The 19278-nt window shown below is 45.5% G+C and overlaps 1 protein-coding gene across 1 annotated transcript in view; it reads right to left on the bottom strand.

Annotated features, from left to right (window-relative positions):
• Nucleotides 1-19278, bottom strand: part of GABBR2 (gamma-aminobutyric acid type B receptor subunit 2) — a gene marked incomplete at its 5' end in the record, with an annotated part of 257075 nt that overhangs the window by 123609 nt on the left and 114188 nt on the right. The window contains 4 exons of the mRNA XM_038770294.1: nucleotides 1313-1549; nucleotides 2452-2652; nucleotides 3299-3364; nucleotides 7921-8022. Of these exons, the coding sequence (XP_038626222.1) occupies nucleotides 1313-1549; nucleotides 2452-2652; nucleotides 3299-3364; nucleotides 7921-8022 (606 nt within the window). The remainder of the gene's footprint in view (nucleotides 1-1312; nucleotides 1550-2451; nucleotides 2653-3298; nucleotides 3365-7920; nucleotides 8023-19278) is intronic.

Below are 19278 nucleotides of genomic sequence, written 5' to 3' on the forward strand. Positions count from 1 at the left end.
TGCATATCATGATCTCGAGGCAAGATAACCTCAGCCGTCCTAAATTTACTTCAATTTAGTGTCCTTTAAAATTTATGGCCCAAATAGAAGGAAGAGATTGAGGTGCATGTGGCAGAGAAGGAATCAAGCACCAAGGTAAAGAAATGGAAACGTGTTTCCTCAGTCTGAAGAAATCAGAGGTCCCCGAAAGGTGATCTGGGGTGGAGGAGAAATAAGTCTGGAAGCCCCTTGACTTCTAAGGAAAGTACTAATAATAATTATGGTACTAGTTAAGCGCTTTCTATGGGCCAAGCACTGTACTAAGCGCCGGGGTGGATACAAGAAAATTGAGTGGGACTCAGTCCCTGTCCCTTGTGAGGCTCACAGTCTCAATCCCCATTTTTCAGATGAGGTAACTGAGGCACAGAGAAGTGAAGTGACTTGCCCAAGGTCACACAGCGGACACGTGGTGGAGTTGGGTTTAGTACTCAGGTCCTTCTGATGCGTATGGCTTAGGGAGGAGGTAGATAAGTGGTGGAGCCAGGATTAGAACACAGGTCTCTGTTGCATTGTACTCTCCAAAGGATTTATTACTCTATTTATTTATTTATTTTACTTGTACATATCTATTCTATTTATTTTATTTTGTTAGTATGTTTGGTTTTGTCTCCCCCTTTTAGACTGTGAGCCCACTGTTGGGTAGGGACTGTCTCTATATGTTGCCAATTTGTACTTCCCAAGTGCTTAGTACAGTGCTCTGCACACAGTAAGCGCTCAATAAATACAATTGATGATAAATACGATTGATAGTACAGTGTTCTGCGCACAGTAAGCACTCAGTAAACACTACTGATTGATTGATTTCTTTAACAAATAATCCGATGCCATGTATCTCATCCCCCCAGAAGTCTAAATTCAATTTGTAATGTATATTAATTATCCTGTTCCTACCTCTTCTCTTTCGTGATTTTTGGGAAAGGAGAAGGCAAGAAACCTAATTAAGTAGCCACCCTTTTTCTTCAAGAGTGAACAGGGGAATCTCTCACTTCCTTCTGCATCATCTTGACTTGCTCCCTTAATTCATTCCTCCATCAGCTCCATAGCACTTCAGTTTTGTCACTTTATTTACTTATATTAATGTCGGTCTCCCCGTCTAGACTGTAAGCTCACTGTATCTGTTCCTTTGTTATACCGTACTCTCCCAAGTGCTTAGTACAGTGTTCTGCACACAGTAAGTGCTCAATAAATATGATTGGCTGCCTGACTGGGACATGTTAAATGGAAATGAAACCGCGGACCAAACGTTAGGAATCGAAAGAGTGCGGGAACTTACTGTGACACCAAAGAAGTTCGTTTCGTTCATGGCGTCCAGAAAAATCTTGCCCAGTTTGTGGTCGGAATAGTTGAAATCCTGAATTCTCTGGTGCCTGTTGTTAGAGCGGAGATTTTCCATGGCTCTCTTGAGCGTTTCTGCAATCACCCAGATGCCATCATAGGCGTAACCGTGGAATTTACTGGGCCCGACATCCGAACGCTTGTCGTTGTATTCCTTCTCATATTGCTGGGGAGTCTGGAAAACATGGGGGGAAAACAGGCGTCACGGTCTAATTCATTCATTCCATCATATTTATTGAGCGCTTACCATGTGCAGAGCGCTGTACTAAGCACTTGGGAGAATATAACAAGAAACAGACACATTCCTGCCCACAACAAGTTTACAGTCGAACGGAAGGGGACCTCAGGTCAGGTCTTCCTCATGGGGCTCTGGACTATTTTTTTTTTTAATAGTATTTGTTAAGCGCTTACCATGTGTTAGGCACTGTTCTAAGCACTGGGTAGATAGAGGTAATCAGGTCAGCCACAGCCCCTGTCCCACATGGGGCTCACATTTTTAATCCCCATTTTATAAATGCGGGAACTGAGGCACAGAGAATCGAAGTGACTTATCCAAGGTCACACAAGAGACAAGTGGCGGAGCCGGGATTAGAACCCAGGCTATTTCCTAGCCTTGCCAACCGTTAAAATCCCACCTTCTGATCTAATTTTCCAGACAAAGCAGTAAAATATTGGACAACTTTCCAATGATAGGTCTGCTCAGGGTAAGCTGCATGGCAGGGACATAACTGCCAGAGAAGCAGCATGGATAGGGCGCAGCCCTGGGAGTTAGAAGGTCATGGGTTCTAATCCCATCTCCGCCACTTGTCTGCTGCGTGGGCAAGTCACTTCACTTCTCTGGACCTCAGTGACCTCATCTGTAAAACGGGGATTGAGACTGTGCGCCCCATGTGAGACAGGGACCGTGTCCAACCTGATTCGCTTGTGTCCACCCCAGTGCTCAGTATAGTGTCTGGCACATAGTAAGTGCTTAACGAACGCCATAATAATAGTAGTTATTATTATTCAATCTAGAATTGTCTCTAAAATGGACATTAAATGGCCATTCGTGGATGTTTTATCTGGGAGAGCCGTTACCTTTCCTGAAATGGTCTTATTCTCTTTCGAACTGAGCGGCTCAAAATCCACGCCGATGTAACCCTCCATGGCAGCCAAGAGGTTTTTGCTGAGGCAGTGAGACGAGTTGATATCAGAATAGACCATCTCCCACCAGGAAGACTCGTACCAACCCGGGATGATCCACTGATACTTGCTGCCGTACATATTCTCCTCATACGCCTGAAATTCAAAGGATTGAACGAGGTCATTGCTAAAAACTCGGGAACCAAACACCGGCTGAACCACTTCCGTAAAACTTCCCACCCGATTCTTATCCGAGTCACACGCACTCTGCTTTGCTTTTTAACAGAAACGGGGGAACAGCATTTCTTGTTCGAACAACACGGCTAATTGATGTGCATGTGCTTGGGGAAAAAATGACAAATTTGAGGTATTTTTATTTTGCTGCTACTGTTGATATTATCATCACTATCCTGTTCCGGGTTAAGACTGCGTTCTGATCTATGGATTTTAAATATTTGCATCCCAGGAGCAGATAAATAGATGTACTTTGATTAAAAAAAAAAACAACAAACACCCTTCAAACCACCCCACTCACTGTTTCCTCTCTGCTGTGAGCTAGTTGCTTCGGACTCCACCCTGAGTCTAGCTAGGAAAGTCTAGGCGCGATCTGGGGTCTAACTCCCTTTTCTAATTCAAAGATTTCTTGTTGATTCAGTCACAGTGCTCTGACAGGAAAAATTGCTGTGATGCAGAACCAAGGCAAAATTCTTTTACAGAGCAACTATTCAAACTTTAGACGTAAGTTTGCTACACTCTAAGGAATCGTTCCCCAAACAAACCAAGTGAATAGGCATCTACTTACACAGCAGAATACTTTAGCCGCCATATTCTGGTCAAATTGGCCAAGAATTATTCGGACATCATTGCCCTGGGGACCAAAGACAAGCACACACTTTAAACGTATTTGAACATTCCCAACATGTAGTTGATGAAGTATTGTTGGGGGGTGGGGGGGTGATTTGAAAGCCCACACCTCTGTCTCCCTGAGCACCAATTTTCTAAAAACAGCATCTTAAGACTTTCCCTTCATAACCTCTGATAGGAAGCCAGGGATATTATTATTATTATTATCATTATTATTATCGTATTTATTAAGCACTTACTATGTACGAAGCACTGTTCTAAGCACTGGGGGGATACAAGGTGATTAGGTTGTCCCACATTGGACTCACAGTCTTAATCCCTATTTTGCATATGAGGTCACTGAGGCACAGAGAAGTTAAGTGACTTGCCCAAAGTCACACAGCAGACAAGTGGAGGAGCCGAGATTAGAACTCATGACCTCTGACTCCCAAGCCCGTACTCTTTTCACTGAGCCACGCTTCATGTGTAAACACAATAAATGCTCAATAAATATGATTGATTGATTCCTCTAGACTATAGGCTCCTTGTGGGCATGGAACGTGTCTGCCAACTCTGTTGTGTTGTACTGTTCCAAGCACTTAGTACAGTGCTCTGCACATAACAAGCGCTCAATAAATACTATTGATAGATTGATCAATCTCCTGATCTAGCCTCAGACCGAACACCACTGTGGTGGAGGGAAGAGCTTTGCCCAAAGCTGAATTCTCAGTCGGTCAATCGCAATTGTACTTATTGAATGCTTAATTGTGAGCAGAGCACTGTACTAAGCACTTGGGAGAGTACAATACAACAATATAACAGACACATTCCCTGCTCACAACGAGTTTAGTGTCTCGAGGGCTCCTGGCCTAATCTGGGCCTCCACTGAGGGGATGGATAAATGCAAGAGGTTGGGGAAGAACAGTGCCAATGGGAAAAGCAAAATTCCTAAATAAGGCTTGATCATCTATTTTGGTTCTATTTTTAGAGCTGATTCATTTGAGAAGTTCAGACCGACGCCTGCCTTGCAGGGTTAGTGAAAGGATTTTGCAAATGGCGACTGATCCTTCCTCTCCGGGAAGGTTACAAAGGAGACTTTGAGAACAAAATAAGGCAGAAATTAAAAGGTAGAGAGAGACCGTCAGAATAGGCCACAAAACTAGAGAAGCAGCGTGGTCTAATGGCTAGAGCCCCAGCCTGGGAGTCAGAAGGGCCTGGATTCTAATCCCGGCTCTGCCGCTTGTCTGCTGTGTGATTCTGGACAAGTCACTTGGCGTCTCTGGGCCTCAGTTACCTCAACTGGAAAATGGGGATTAAAGTTGTGAGTCCCATGTGGGACACGGACTGTGTTCTACCTGATGATCTTGTGGCTTTGTGCAGTGCCTGGCCCATACTAAGTGCTTAACAAATATTATATATATATATATATAATATATACATATATATACATAAAAAGAACAGGGTACTTTGCAGCATGCTGTCTCAAAGCACCTCCCCTGCTCCGAGCCTTTCGTCTCCTATCGCCGGATGCTTCTGCAAACTGGAGTTTAAAAATAACGCTGACGGGCACACTCAGAATCTCTACCGTTTCACTTCACAGGCATATTGTCATCCGGAACATCTGTCGTGTTTTGTTGGGTTTTTTTTGTTTTGCATTTAGGGAGGATGGAATGAAAAGCCAATGAGGATTAGGAGAAGACTGCTTCACTGAAAACGGTTTGCCATTAGCAGCGAGCTTCACTCGAAGGAACTTCGAGTCTCTGGAGGAAAACCCAGGTTGTTGAAGTTGAGGTTGGTCCCCCACTTCCCAACTTAAAGGGAGAACGTGGGGCCTTCCGGAAAAGTCTCCTCAGCCTCGTGACAAATGTCTCACCTGGAGACGGAGCTAGCTCGATCTTAGCAGATCACTCCTTGAGCGAGGAAGCCAATGATCCCTAATAATAATTACAGAATTTGCTAAACTCTTTCTTCGTGTCAAGCACTGTTCTAAGCACTAGAGTAGATACACGTCACTCAGGCCGGACACAGTCCCTGTCCCTTATAGGGCTCATGGTTTAAGAGAACAGGTATTGAATTCCCATTTTCCGGATGAGGGAAATGAAACCCAGAGAAGCAAAGCGACTTGCCCAAGGTCACTCAGCTGGTGGAGCCGGCATTAGAACCCAGGTCCTTTGATTTCCATGCCCGTGCTCTTTCCAGTAGTCCACACTGCTTCTCCTCTCTACCATGATTCAACTACTTGTCTTCTGGTTTAGAAAGTTCAGAGAGTAGGGTGCATTGTGTGCACCTGTTCTGAAAACAGGCATGCTATTCTCAGAAGTCATGTCTGAGGAGATATTTCACACCCGATCTAGAAAGTTCATCAAGTTGTGTGACCTTGGACAAGCCATGTAACTTCTCTGTGTCTCAGTTACCTCATCATCATCATCAATCGTATTTATTGAGCGCTTACTGTGTGCAGAGCACTGTACTAAGCACTTGGGAAGTACAAATTGGCAACATATAGAGACAGTCCCTACCCAACAGTGGACTCGCAGTCTAAAAGTTACCTCATCTGTAAAATGGGGATTAAGACTGTGAGCCCCATGTGGGACAACCTGATCATGTGTCCCTCCAGCGCTTGGAACAGTGCTTTGCACATAGTAAGTGCTTAACAAATACCATTATTATTATTACTATTATTATTATTATTATTAAAAGACATCTAGGAAGTGACTGGGCTCATTTCTCACTGAGGAAATCAAGCGAGATTTAAAGAGGCCTGAGTTCCAGTTTGCTCTGAGGCACCTTGGAGTTAATATGCCCTCCTGTTGGAGGGCTGAGGGTGGTGAGGGGAGTTATTTAAAGTCTCTGCTCCTAGAAAAAAGGGCAGCAGTCATTAGGCGAGTTGGACTTAGGTTGGTGCCCGGCTGTTGGGCTGTTTCAGTAGCTGCTTATGGGTTTCCTGAATGTCTGAAAGAGACAGATTGGCACTGCCATCCCCTACCCTTCTCTCCTGATCCCACACGCTTGAGTCTGTACCCCTTAAATGCTTAGAAACTCACCCCAACCCTTCAGCATTTCTTTAAACATCCATACACTCTGTTGCTTCCCACTACGGGTAATTTATTTCAGTGTCTGTCTTCCCTGTAATAAATCTGGATCTCTGGATGATAAACTCTCATCAGTCGATCAATCAAGCCCATTTAGAGAAGCAGCACGGCTTAGCGGATAGAGCACGGGCCTGAGAGTCAGAAGGTCATGGGTTCTAATCCTGCCTCAGCCACATGTCGGCTACGTGACCTCGGGCAAGTCACTTCACTTCCCTGGGCCTCAGTTACCTCATCTGTAAAATAGGTGTTGAGACTGTGAGCCCCAAGTGGGACAGGAACTGTGTCCAACTTGATTTGCTTGTATCTACCCCAGCGTTTAGTACAGTGTCTGGCACAGAGCAAGTGCTTAACAAATAATAATAATAATAATAATAATAATAATGATGGCATTTGTTAAGCGCTTACTATGTGCAGAGCACTGTTCTAAGCACTGGTGGGGATACAAGGTGATCAAGTTGTCCCACGTGGGGCTCACAATCTTAATCCCCATTTTACAGGTGAGGTAACTGAGGCTCAGAGAAGTTAAGTGACTTGCCCAAGGTCACACAGCAGACATGTGGCGGAGTCCGGATTCGAACCCATGACCTCTGACTCCAAAGCCCATGCTCTTTCCACTGAGCCATGCTGCTTCTACAAACACCATCATTATTATTTATTGAGTGCTTACTCTGGGCAGAGCACTGTAATAATCATAATAATGGCATTTATTAAGTGCTTACAATGTGCAATGTGCAAAGCACCATTCTAAGTTCTGGGGAGGTTACAAGGTGATTGGCTGTCCCATGGGGGGCTCACAGTCTTAATGCCCATTTTACAGATGAGGTAATCGAGGCTCAGAGAAGTTAAGTGGCTTGTCCACAGTCACACAGCTGAAAATTGGCAGAGCTGGGATTTGAACCCATGACCTCTGACTCCAAAGTCCGTGCTCTTTTCCACTGAGCCACGCTGCTTCTCTGTACTTACTTACTGTACTGTACTTAGCATTTGTGAGAAGTACGAGAGAAATAGCATCTTCTAGTTTAAAAAACACAGGGCCGGGAGTCAGAAGGACGTGGGTCCTAATCTCTGTCAATCGCTCGCTTTGTGACCTTGGGCAAGACACTCAACTTCTCTGTGCTTCAGTTTCCTCAACTGAGACATGGGGATTCAACACCTGTTCTCCCCGTTGCTTAAACTGAGAGCCCCAAATAGGACAGGGACCGTGCCTGCCCTGATTAACTTGGATACCTCCCCCAGCCCTTAGAACAGTGTTTAACACAGTAAGTGGTTAACAAATGCCATAAAAAAATGCAATATAACAGAATTGGAAAACACAGTCCTCTAGACTGTATGCTCGTTGTGGGCAAGGAATGTTTCTGTTTATTGTTACGTACTGTAAGTGCTCAATAAATACAATTAAATGAATTCCCTGCCCACAGCGAGCGTCACAGCAATATTCATCTGAATCCCTTCACCCAGCCATCATCTTCTTACTTTCCTTTGCACATACCTTCAGCTTTTTGACACTGGTACACGGATCGTTGGAGAAACTTTCGGTGTCTGAAATCTCTATATCTTCGCCGTACAGGACTCCAGTCAGGTCATTTCTCACCTGCCAGCAAACGGGAGAATGGCAAAATCATTCTCTTAGAACTCCCGGCACGCACCATTTTTCCAGGAAATGGAATTCGAACACACAGGATGCTAAAGAAACCAATTTTCTCACTGAAAGACCCTTGAGAAAATGGATTTTTCTTTATTCTCAGCAGTGCTGAGTTGCATTAAACAATAATGCCTTCACTTAGAACCATAAATCGATCGGGTTTTGCATAACTGCTTAATCTCTGGATACTAAAATTCATGGTAAAAAATTACTCACCTAACCGGAAGCAAGAAAGCTTCATTGCCAGATTTAAGATGTAGAAAAGTAGGAGAGAACTGAGTGTAAAAGGACGTCAGTTTGAATTTTACTTCGGCAGGTCGTTTCCTCTCTCGCTGAAATTTGGGAGGCTGTGGCAGCGCTGTCAGTCCCCAGCACAGTTAACTTTGTACGTAAATCACCTGTTTCCTAAGAGTCAGGAAACCTAAGCCTAATTATCACACAGACACACACCTGTCTGTTTTTTGGCTTTTTGCTGAGAGGGGATCACCTCACTATCATCTCTCCTCTTACCACAATCCTAATCTCTTATGACCTAATTCGCCATCTCTCACTTCCTTTTCCTCTTCTCTCCGATTCCAGAACCCAGGTCAATCCTCCTCCTCCCCACATAATCCTTCATTCCCGCCCAGCTCTGTCAGCCTCCACTGCTGCCTTTAGAGATGTCTTTGCCAGAAACACAGAGAAAACACCATTCTCTGCAGGGAGTCATCTCTCAGGGTTGCACCCAAGGGCGGGAGAGGGAAATTTCCAGTTTCCTGCAAGCCCCGGGAGCACTGACTCTCCAGAGCACTGGGAACAGGCTCATTTCCTCTTCTCCCACTCCCTTCTGCATCACGCTTACACTTGGATTTGTTCCCTTTAGTCACCCTTCCCTCTGCCCCACAGCATGCTTTTACGGGGATTTGTTGAGCCCTTACTATGTGGCAGACACTATACTAGGCGCAGGGGTAGATGCAGGCTATTCAGGTTGGACACGGTCCCTGTCCCACATAGGGCTCACAGTCTTCATCCCCATTTTCCAGATGAGGTAACCGAGGCACAGAGAAGTGAAGCGACTTGCCTAAGGTCACACAGCAGACAAATGGCAGAGCCGGGATTAGAATGATAATAATAATAATGACGACATCTGTTAAGTGCTTACTATGTGCAAAGCACTGTTCTAAGTGCTGTGGGGGATACAAGGTGATCAGATTGTCCCACGTGGGGCTCACAGTCTTCATCCCCATTTTACAGATGAGGTAACTGAGGCTCCGAGAAGTTAAGTGACTTGCCCAAGGTCACACAGCAGACATGTGGCAGAGCCGGGATTCAAACCCATGACCTCTGACTCCAAAGCCCGGGCTCTTTCCACTGAGCCACGCTGCTTCTTAGAACCCAGGTCTTTCTAACTCCCGGGCCCATGCGCTATCCACTAGGCACTCTGCTTCTCATATACATATAATAATAATGATGGTATTTGTTAAGGGTTTACTATGTGCCAAGCACTGTTCTAAGCACTGGGGTAGATACAAGGTAATCAGGTTGTTTCATGTGGGGCTCACAATCCTCATCCCTATTTTACAGATGAAGTAACTGAGGTGCAGAGAAGTTAAGTGGCTTGCCCAAGCTCACAAGGGCACACAAGTGGTGGAGGCAGGATTAGAATCCACATCCTCTAACTCCCAATCTTGGGCTCTTGCCTCTAATAATAATAATAATGATGGCATTTTATTAAGCGCTTACTATGTGCAAAGCACTGTTCTAAGAGCTGGGAAGGTTACAAGGTAACCAGGTTGTTCCACGTGGGGCTCACAGTCTTAACCCCCATTTTACAGATGAGGTAACTGAGGCACAGAGAAGTGAAGTGACTTGCCCAAAGTCACACAGCTGACAATTGGCGGAGCCGGGATTTGAACCCATGAACTCTGACTCCAAAGCCTGTGCTCTTTCCAGGGAGCCACACTGCTTCTCACTAAGCCACGTCCGTAAATTTATTAATAACAACGTCTGTCTCCCACTCTAGACCGTAAGCTCATTTTGGGCGGGGAAGAATGTGTCTGCCAACTTTGTTATATTGCATTCTCCCAAGCGCTTAGTACAGTGCTGTGCCCACAGTAAATGCTCAATAAATTTGACTGACAAGCCAGAAGGAGCTATAGGGGAGGTGAAGCCTGGCTAGGCCAGGAACTGGGCACTTCCCAGTGGGTCCCTGAACCTTGACGGTGTTGGAAAGTGGCTCCGAGCGGGGGAAAAAAAAAAAACAGCCAAGGGAGTAGAGTTTAACATTGCTTGTCCTCCTCTGTAATTGGCTCCACAATCCTATCATAACCTGAATTTCAGTTCTCAGTTCCGGGAGTGACTCAGGCCTAAAATAAGGAGCCAACAGTCCCCTCTTCAGATAACAAAACAAGTGGTAAATGCCTCTTTTATAGCTGCTAAAAACCGGAGTCCTGCATTACTGCAATGGCTCCTGACGGCAATTCCAGCCATCCTTTAAAAGAAAGGCCTGCTCAGTTGTCTGGAAGATCACAATAGTTTTGTGGGATTTCAAGGCACGTCTCCACTCCGCCGAATCTGTGTTAGGTAAATGTACTCTTCTGGAAATGGGAAACAATTACCAGGAGTGCAAATGAAGTGGAGAAGCTCTGTCGGGCGCTACCACTTTGCCATCCTAACAAAGATTTCACATACATGTGATTCACCCCGGAACGGAATCCGAGTCCCGGGGTAACTAGTGTCCATTTTAGACCGGCGATGGATTCTCCTATCTGGCGTGGCATCTATTCGATGAGATCAACATACGCAGAACGCCCCCAGTCATGGACGTTGCGTGTATAACTTTCCAGTTTCTAAAGGCCCGGCTTTCCTGTTAGCGTGTGCGTTCTTCACCACCTTCTGGGTGTGTGTGAGTTAGGGTGGGAGAAGAGAAAGTGGCGAAGCCCTGCCTAAAGTGAGCACTTAGGCTGTTAAGAAGACGGTCCCTATTAGGAGCAGATAAAAAGAGAAGCAATCATGGAAGTGGCTTTACCTGAGAAAGCAAATGAAATGGCCACTATCAGAAGGCAGAGCCTTCCCCGAGAAGGAAGGAAGTATACCTATGACAACTATAAATTTAGCCAAAGACCCCTTAAGTACTTTGATACCCACCCCAGTCCCACAATACTTATATAAATATTCTTATACTGTACTGTTTCCCCTGCTGCTCCTCTATTTTCAGTCTATCGATCAGTCGTGTTTATTCAGCACATTGTGCAGAGCCCCGTATTAAGCACTTGGAAGAATACAAAATAACTGAATCGGAAGACAATTTCCCTCCCCACCACGAGTTTACAGTCCATTTTAAGGCGTGTTTCCCCTGTGGACTATAATTTCCTAGTGGACAGGGATCAGGCCTACCATCTCTGTTGTACTGCACTTTCCCAAATGCTTAGTACAGTGTCTTGCACCCGGAAAACATTCAATAAGTAAGACGCGGGATGGGAGTCCGATGGGAGGATGGGAGTCGGAAGGACCTGGGTTCTAATTCCCGGTCTGCCACCTGTCTGCTGTGTGACCTTGGGTAAGTCACTTCACTGGGCCTCAATTACACAGTAAGCACTCAACAAAAAAGATTAAATGAATGAATTACCTCTTCTCTAAAATGGGGATTAAGACTGAGAGCCCCATGTGGGACAGGGATTTGACCCAATCTGATTAGCTTGTATCTCCCCCTGCACTTAGTACAGTGCCCCGCACATACTAAGAGCTTAGCAAATACTGCAATTATTATTATTACAGTGCCTGGCATATAGTTAGCTATTAAAAAATACCAAAAAAAAATGGACTGATTGATTGGTATCAGTAAGATGCTAAGTATAGTGCTTTGCACACAGTAAGTGCTGAATAAATATGACAAAGAATCAATGAATGATATTTCATTGCAAGAACAGCAAGGTGTGAGGAGGTGATTCTTCCATGGAAAACGTCAAAGTAGGGAAGAAAGAGAGACGGAGTGGGAGTTGCATCTCTTTGGGCCAGTTGCAATTTCAAGTATGTTCACAACTTCTGCAAGCTACTTTTGCTGCTTATAGAGTAGCTGGCTAGGAGGTGTATGTGGGAGAGCCATTCTGCAACAGTGACCAAAACTTGATTAAATTTAACATCCTTGCTGGGGAAGGAGAGAAAAAAAAAATTCAACATGGATATTTAATTTTGGAAAATGGAACCTGGAACTTAGTTGAGGAAGAAGCTGAAGAGAACAGCTAAAAATATTGACCTGCTAAAAACCTGGAGCCATCAAAAGCAGGCTTTTAGAGGCCTGGGCAAAATGTGTGACACAGAGCAAAATGGTCGTAGACCACACAGAAACCTCGCCCGGATGCCTGGCTGATTAAAGTGGTCACAAGAGAAGAAACACCACCCTGAGAATTGAAAAGCAGTGTTGTCTAGCAGTTACAGCATGAATCTTGGCAGTCAGAAGGATTTGGGTTCTAATCCTGGCTCCACCACATGCCTGCTGAGTGACCTTGGGTAAGTCACTTCACTGGGCCTCAGTGACCTCATCTATAAAATGGGGATTAAGACTTTGAGGCCCCTTGTGGGGCATGGATTGTGTCCAACCTGATTAGCTTTTATCGACTCCAGCGCTCAGTACAGTGTCTGGCACATAGCAAGCAATTGACAAATACTATTCAAAAAAACAAAACTGGAAAGCTCTACTGAGCGAAGAGGACAATCCATAAAGACCGTCAGCTCTAATGTAAGCAGGAAATCGGGGTAAACAACCAACTCGGTTGAATCTTTCTCCTACCCCGTACCCTCCATTGTAGCTCCATTGGGTCTCTTCTCCTACTCCAACCCAGCTTCGCTCCTCTAATAATAATAATAATGATGGCATTTATTAAGGGCTTACTATGTGCAAAGCACTGTTCTAAGCACTGGGGAGGTTACAAGGTGATCAGGTTGTCCCACGGGGGGCTCACAGTCTTAATCCCCCTTTTATAGATGAGGGAACTGAGGCCCAGAGAAGTTAAGTGACTTGCCCAAGGTCACACATCTGACAATTAATGCCAATATTCTCCCTGTACCTCCATCTTATTTATCTTGCCGCCGACCTCTCACCCTCATCCTGCCTCTAGCCTGGAACGCCCTCCCTCCTCAGAACCGACAACGACTCTCCCCATCCCGTTCAAAGCCTTAATGAAGGCCCATCTCCTCCAAGAGGTCTTCCCTAAGCCCCCCTTTCCTCTTCTCCCACTCCCTTCTGCGCTCCAGCGCTTAGAACAGTGCTTTGCACATAATAAGCCCTTAACAAATGCTATTATTATTATTATTCTGCGTCGCCCTGACTCGCTCACTGTATTCGTCCTTCCTCCCAGCCCCACAGCACTTACGTAAATGTCTGTAATTTATTAAATAAATAATAATATATATTATATATATATATATATAATATATATATAATATAAATAATATTAATGTCTGCCTCCCTGCCTAGACTCGTGAGTGGGGAATGTGTCTGTTATTATATTGGACTCTCCTACAAGCACTTACAACAGTGCTCTGCACACAATAAGTGCTCAATAAATACATCTGACTGATACCTCAATTGCCCCTTGCTGGACCCTTGCTGGCCAAAGACATATTCACAGGGGCGGGAGGGGGGGCGGTCCATCCTTTCAGCTGGGGAAACTGAGGCCCACCACCTGAAGCCACCCGGCAGGACTGTGGGAAAGGAAGGACAAGGGCTTGGGATTTTCAGCCCAGTAGGCTTGCTGGGAGATGTCTTGGCCCAGATGGATAAATCCGCGCTGAGTGACGGGGGGATGAAGAAGAGGGGAGGGGGTTCCTTGGAGGGATGCGGACTGAGAGGAGATGGACTTCAGAGAATTGATGGCGATGGACAAGGCCACCTCTGGTCAGGCCCAGGGTCTCTCCAGACCAATTATTCTGCCGCTGAAGTGTCCACTAAAGAAGGAACGAGGGGGGCCGGGGTGGGGGGGAATGAAAGACTCCCCAGACACCCATCCTTGGTGACCTCCCTCAATCCTCTTGTCCGTGAAGCCACCTTGGGCCCAACGGATATTTTCTTCCCAGACAACTTTATGTGGTAATAGATCCCATATTGATTGCACCAGGGCACAATCTTTCAGGAAAAATATATTTCCTGTCGGCCCCTCCTCAATTTAGTGCTTTTCAGTCCTTCTGAGCTTAACTGTGACGGAAAGTATTGCAGGGGAAAGGTGGCCACAGCAAGCAGTCAAAGCTCTCTACAACAACGCTCGCTCTCCCTCAACGATTAAATGACCAGAAGTTCCGAAACCAATCCAGCCACGTTGACGCCCATCGGAGCCCCCTTAATAATTCATAATATTATAATTCATTAATTTATATTGTACTCTGCCAAGTGAAGAGAAGCGGTGTGGACTAGCGGATTCAGAGCATCATAAGGCATCAGAAAGACCTGGGTTCTAATCCCGGCTCCGCCACTTGTCTGCTGTGTGACCTTGGAAGGAACTCAATAGATACTACTGTTTGATTGTAAACAGAGACTTTTTCTGAGCCCTGAAGAATTTGAGGACTACCTCTAATCTGTGCATTTATTCAGCATTATTGCACGCAGAGCACTGTACTAGATGCTTGGGAGAGTACAATACAATAGAGTAGGTGGACACGCTCGTGACTTAATGAATAAAGCTCGAGCCTGGGATTCAAAAGGACCTGGGTTCTAATCCCGGCTCCACCACGTCTGCTGGGTGACCTTGAGTGAGTCCCTGAATTTCTCTGTGCCTCTGTTTCCTCATCTGTAAAATGGGGATGAGTGTGAGCCCCATGTGGGACAGGGACTGTGTCCAACTTGATTAACTTGTTTCTACCACAGCGCTTAGAACAGTGCTTGGTACATAGTAAGCACTTAAAAAATACCATAATCATTATTATTATTATATTGCCTGGGCAGACAGACATTAATATAAGTAAAACTACTATGGCCTCTAAAAACCTGTGAACAGTCACGCTATTTAATCCTGTCATTTTGAATTGTTGATTTTTGTAATGTATTGTCTTTCTATTTGTCTTTTATTGTCTTTTTCACTGTAATTCTTCCCTGGGCCTGTTTATCTCCATTTAGATTGTGAGCCCTGAGCTGGACAGGGACTGTGTCTAATCTGTTTACCTTGTAATTTTCCCCACCCTCAGCATTGGGTTTTCGCCCATATCAATCAATCAATCAATCGTATTTATTGAGCGCTTCCTGTGTGTAGAGCACTGTACGAGGCGCTTGAGAAGTACAAGTTGGCAACATATAGAGACAGTCCCTACCCAACAGTGGGCTCACAGTCTAAAAGGGGGAGAGCATAGTAAGCATGTAATAAATACCACACGAGAAGCAGCGTAGTCTAGTGGATAGAGGGTGGGCCTGAGAGGTGGCAGTGCCAACTGTCCACTGTGTGACCTTGGGCATGCCACTTAACTTCTCTGGGCTTCACTTACCTCAACTGTAAAACGGGGGGTAAGACTGTAAAGCCTCACATGGGACTCGGACTGTGTCCAACCCACTTAGCTTGTTCAGTACAGAGAAGCAGCGTGGCTCAATGGAAAGAGCCCGGGCTTTGGAGTCAAAGGTCATGGGTTCAAATCCCGACTCCACCAACTGTCAGCTGTGTGAGTTTGGGCAAGTCACTTAACTTCTCTGGGCCTCAGTTTCCTCACCTGTAAAATGGGGATTAAGACTGTGAGTCCCCCGTGGGACAACCTGATCACCTTGTAATAATAATAATAATAATGATGGTATTTGTTAAGCGCTTACTATGTGCAAAGCACTGTTCTAAGCGCTGGGGAGATACAAGGTAATCAGGTTGTCCCCATTTTACAGATGAGGGAACTGAAGCACAGAGAAGTGAAGAAAGGGTGTAGATCCAAACCTCCCCAGCGTTTAGAACAGTGCTTTGCACATAGTAAGTGCTTAATAAATGCCATTATTATTATTATTATCATTATTCAGTAGGGTTAAGTGTAAAATGAGGATAAGAGTGTGAGCCCCACGTGGGACAGGGACTGTGTCCAATCTGATTAGCTTGTATCTACCCCAGTGCTTAGTACAGTGCCCGGCACATAGTAAACACTTAACACCATTAAAAACAAACCAACGACAACACAAAAAAACAAGTACAAGCAAAACCAGGACTCTCAGACCTAGCCAGAAGTCCTTTCTGCTCCTTATTATTGGCTCCTTGTCAGCTCTCGACAACTTCCCAAATCCACCATCTGGATGGTTGGAAAGTCGTGAGGTTGTTTCATAGAGTCAGAACCTCCCAGCTCCTCCGCTCTCATATTAACTTCTCCACTTTAGACTTCTTCTCCTTCGCAAACCAAAGTCAAAACGTATTCCCCAGAGACTCCTAGCACAGGCTAAGTAATGTTTGGAAACACAGTATTTGAGATGTCTTTTCAAAGACACTATACGAGGGAAAACTATTATTACTACACAAAACAAACTTTACCAGTTGCAAGCTAAAAGCATCGTTGGAAGCACTTTGCATTTAGCGAAGATTTGCAGTGGCTTTTTCGGGGAGGCAGAGCTGAATTTAAGTATTAAGGGATAAAATCCTTTGTTGTTCTGAGGAGACTGTAATCCTACCAGATGTTGACCGGCGGAGATGCCTAGAGCATGAGAACTGGTCAGAACAGATGGTCTGCTCGAGGAGCCATTTTGCTGCGCTTTCCAACTGCAGTGATTCATTCCATCTATTTGGGTTTTCGGGGGACAGAATTTTTCGGGAAAACAAGCGACAGAAACCAGCATTCACCAAGAAATCCCAACCAAAGGGAGAACCGATGATCCCGCTGCCTTGCAGCCTGGAAAAAGCTGATGGGGACAAGTTGGGGGGTGGGATTGAACCCAGGCCCCGCTGCTTTGCAGCATCTCCATACGAGGATCCTGGGAATTGTGGTCTCACAGCTCCAGGGAGCCTGAAAGCTTAATGTCGGGGTACTATCTAACGCTCTGAGGTACTCAGACCACTTTCCTGTGCGGCACAGGAAAATGCCTGTCCTTCCAAGGTCACACAGCAGACAAGAGAGGAGCAGGGACTAAAACCCAGGGCCATCTGATTCCCAAGCCTGTGCTCTGTCCGCCAGGCCATGCTGCTTCTCCTTTATGGAAATCCTATAAAAGCAGGCAGGACCAAGTACTAGCCGTCCCATCATTCATTCATTCATTCAATCGTATTTATTGAGCGCTTACTGTGTGCAGAGCACTGTTCTAATGAAGCAGCAGTCACCTTTGTGAGACCTGTGACCTGCCCTAAGAATTTGGAAGAGGGCATCGACCTCCCAGCCTCCTGTCTCTCCCCACTCCAATCCATATTTCACTCCGCTGCCCGGATCATTTCTCTACAGAAATGTTCAGTATATAACGATGGCATTTGTTAAGCGCTTACTATGTGCAAAGCACAGTTCTAAGCGCTGGAATAATGATGGTATTTGTTAAGCGCTTACTATGTGCGAAGCACTGTTCTAAGCGCTGGGGGGATACAGGGTGATCAGGTTGTCCCACGGGGGGCTCACAGTCTTAATCCCCATTTTACAGATGAGGGAACTGAGGCCCAGAGAAGTTAAGTGACTTGCTCAAAGTCACATGGCTGACAATTGGCGGAGGCGGGATCTGAACCCATGACCTCTGACTCCAAAGCCTGTGCTCTTTCCACCGAGCCAGATACCATGATGACTATGTGTTGCCCCACTCCTCAAAATACTCCAGCGGTTGCCCACCCACCTCCGCATCAAACAAAACCTCCTCACCATTGGCTTTAAAGCACTCTACCACTTTGCCCCCTCGCTTACCTGTATATATGTATATATGGTTGTACATATTTATTACTCTATTTATTTATTTATTTTACTTGTACACTTCTATCCTATTTATTTTATTGGTATGTTTGGTTCTGTTCTCTGTCTCCCCCTTTTAGACTGTGAGCCCACTGTTGGGTAGGGACTGTCTCTATGTGTTGCCAATTTGTACTTCCCAAGCGCTTAGTACAGTGCTCTGCACATAGTAAGCGCTCAATAAATATGATTGATTGATTGATTGATTCTCTCCTTCTACAACCCAGCCCGCACACTTCACTCCATCTCACTGGGCCTCCATCTCTGCCTGTCTGGCCACCGATCTCTAGTCATTCCTTCATTCAATCGTACTTATTGAGCGCTTTCTGTGTGCAGAGCACGGTACTAAGCGCTTGGGAAGTACAATTTGGCAACATATGGAGACGGTCCCTACCCAACAGTGGGCTCACAGTCTAGAAGGGGGAGACAGACAACAAAACAAAACATATTAACAGAATAAAATAATAGAATAAATATGTACAAGTAACATACATAAATAGAGTAATAGGATGCGGGCTAGAGGTCGGCAGTGACACGGATGTGACGGAGGGAGAATGAGAACGATGAGACAACACTTAGTATGGTGCTAAGCACTTAGTAATAATAATAATAATAATAATAATGGCATTTATTAAGCGCTTACTATGTGCAAAGCACTGTTCCAAGCGCTGGGGAGGTTACAAGGTGATCAGGCTGTCCCACGTGGGGCCCACAGTCTTAATCCCCATTTTACAGATGAGGTAACAGAGGCACAGAGAAGTCAAGTGACTTGCCCAAAGTCACACAGCTGACAATTGGCAGAGCCAGGGTCTGAACCCATGACCTCTGACTCCAAAGCCTGGGCTCTTTTCCACTGGGCCACGCTGCTTCTCTACAGTGCTAAGCGCTTAGTACAGTGCTCTGCACACAGAAAGTGCTCAATAAATATGATTGATTGATTGATTGAGATGGAGACAAGGCAGTCTGGAATGCCCTCCCTTCTCAAATCTGACTCTCCCCACCTTCAAAGCCTTATTGAAAGCACATCTCCTCCAAGAGCCCCCACCTTTCCTCATCTCCCATTCCTTTCTGCGTCACCCCGACTTGCTCCCTTCACTATTCACCCCCACCCCTCCAGCCCCACAGCATTTAAGTTCATATCTGTCATTTTAATTAATTAATGATGGCATTTGTTAAGCACTTACTATGTGCCAAGCACTGTTCTAAGCGCTGGGGGGATACAAGGTGATCAAGTTGTCCCACGTGGGGCTCACAGTCTTAATCCCCATTTTACAGATGAGGGAACGGAGGCTCAGAGAAGTTAAGCAACTTGCCCAAGGTCACACAGCAGACACGTGGCGGAGCCGGGATTCGAACCCATGA

The sequence above is a fragment of the Tachyglossus aculeatus genome, chromosome X3 (assembly GCF_015852505.1).
Source record: "Tachyglossus aculeatus isolate mTacAcu1 chromosome X3, mTacAcu1.pri, whole genome shotgun sequence".
Taxonomy (NCBI): domain Eukaryota; kingdom Metazoa; phylum Chordata; class Mammalia; order Monotremata; family Tachyglossidae; genus Tachyglossus; species Tachyglossus aculeatus.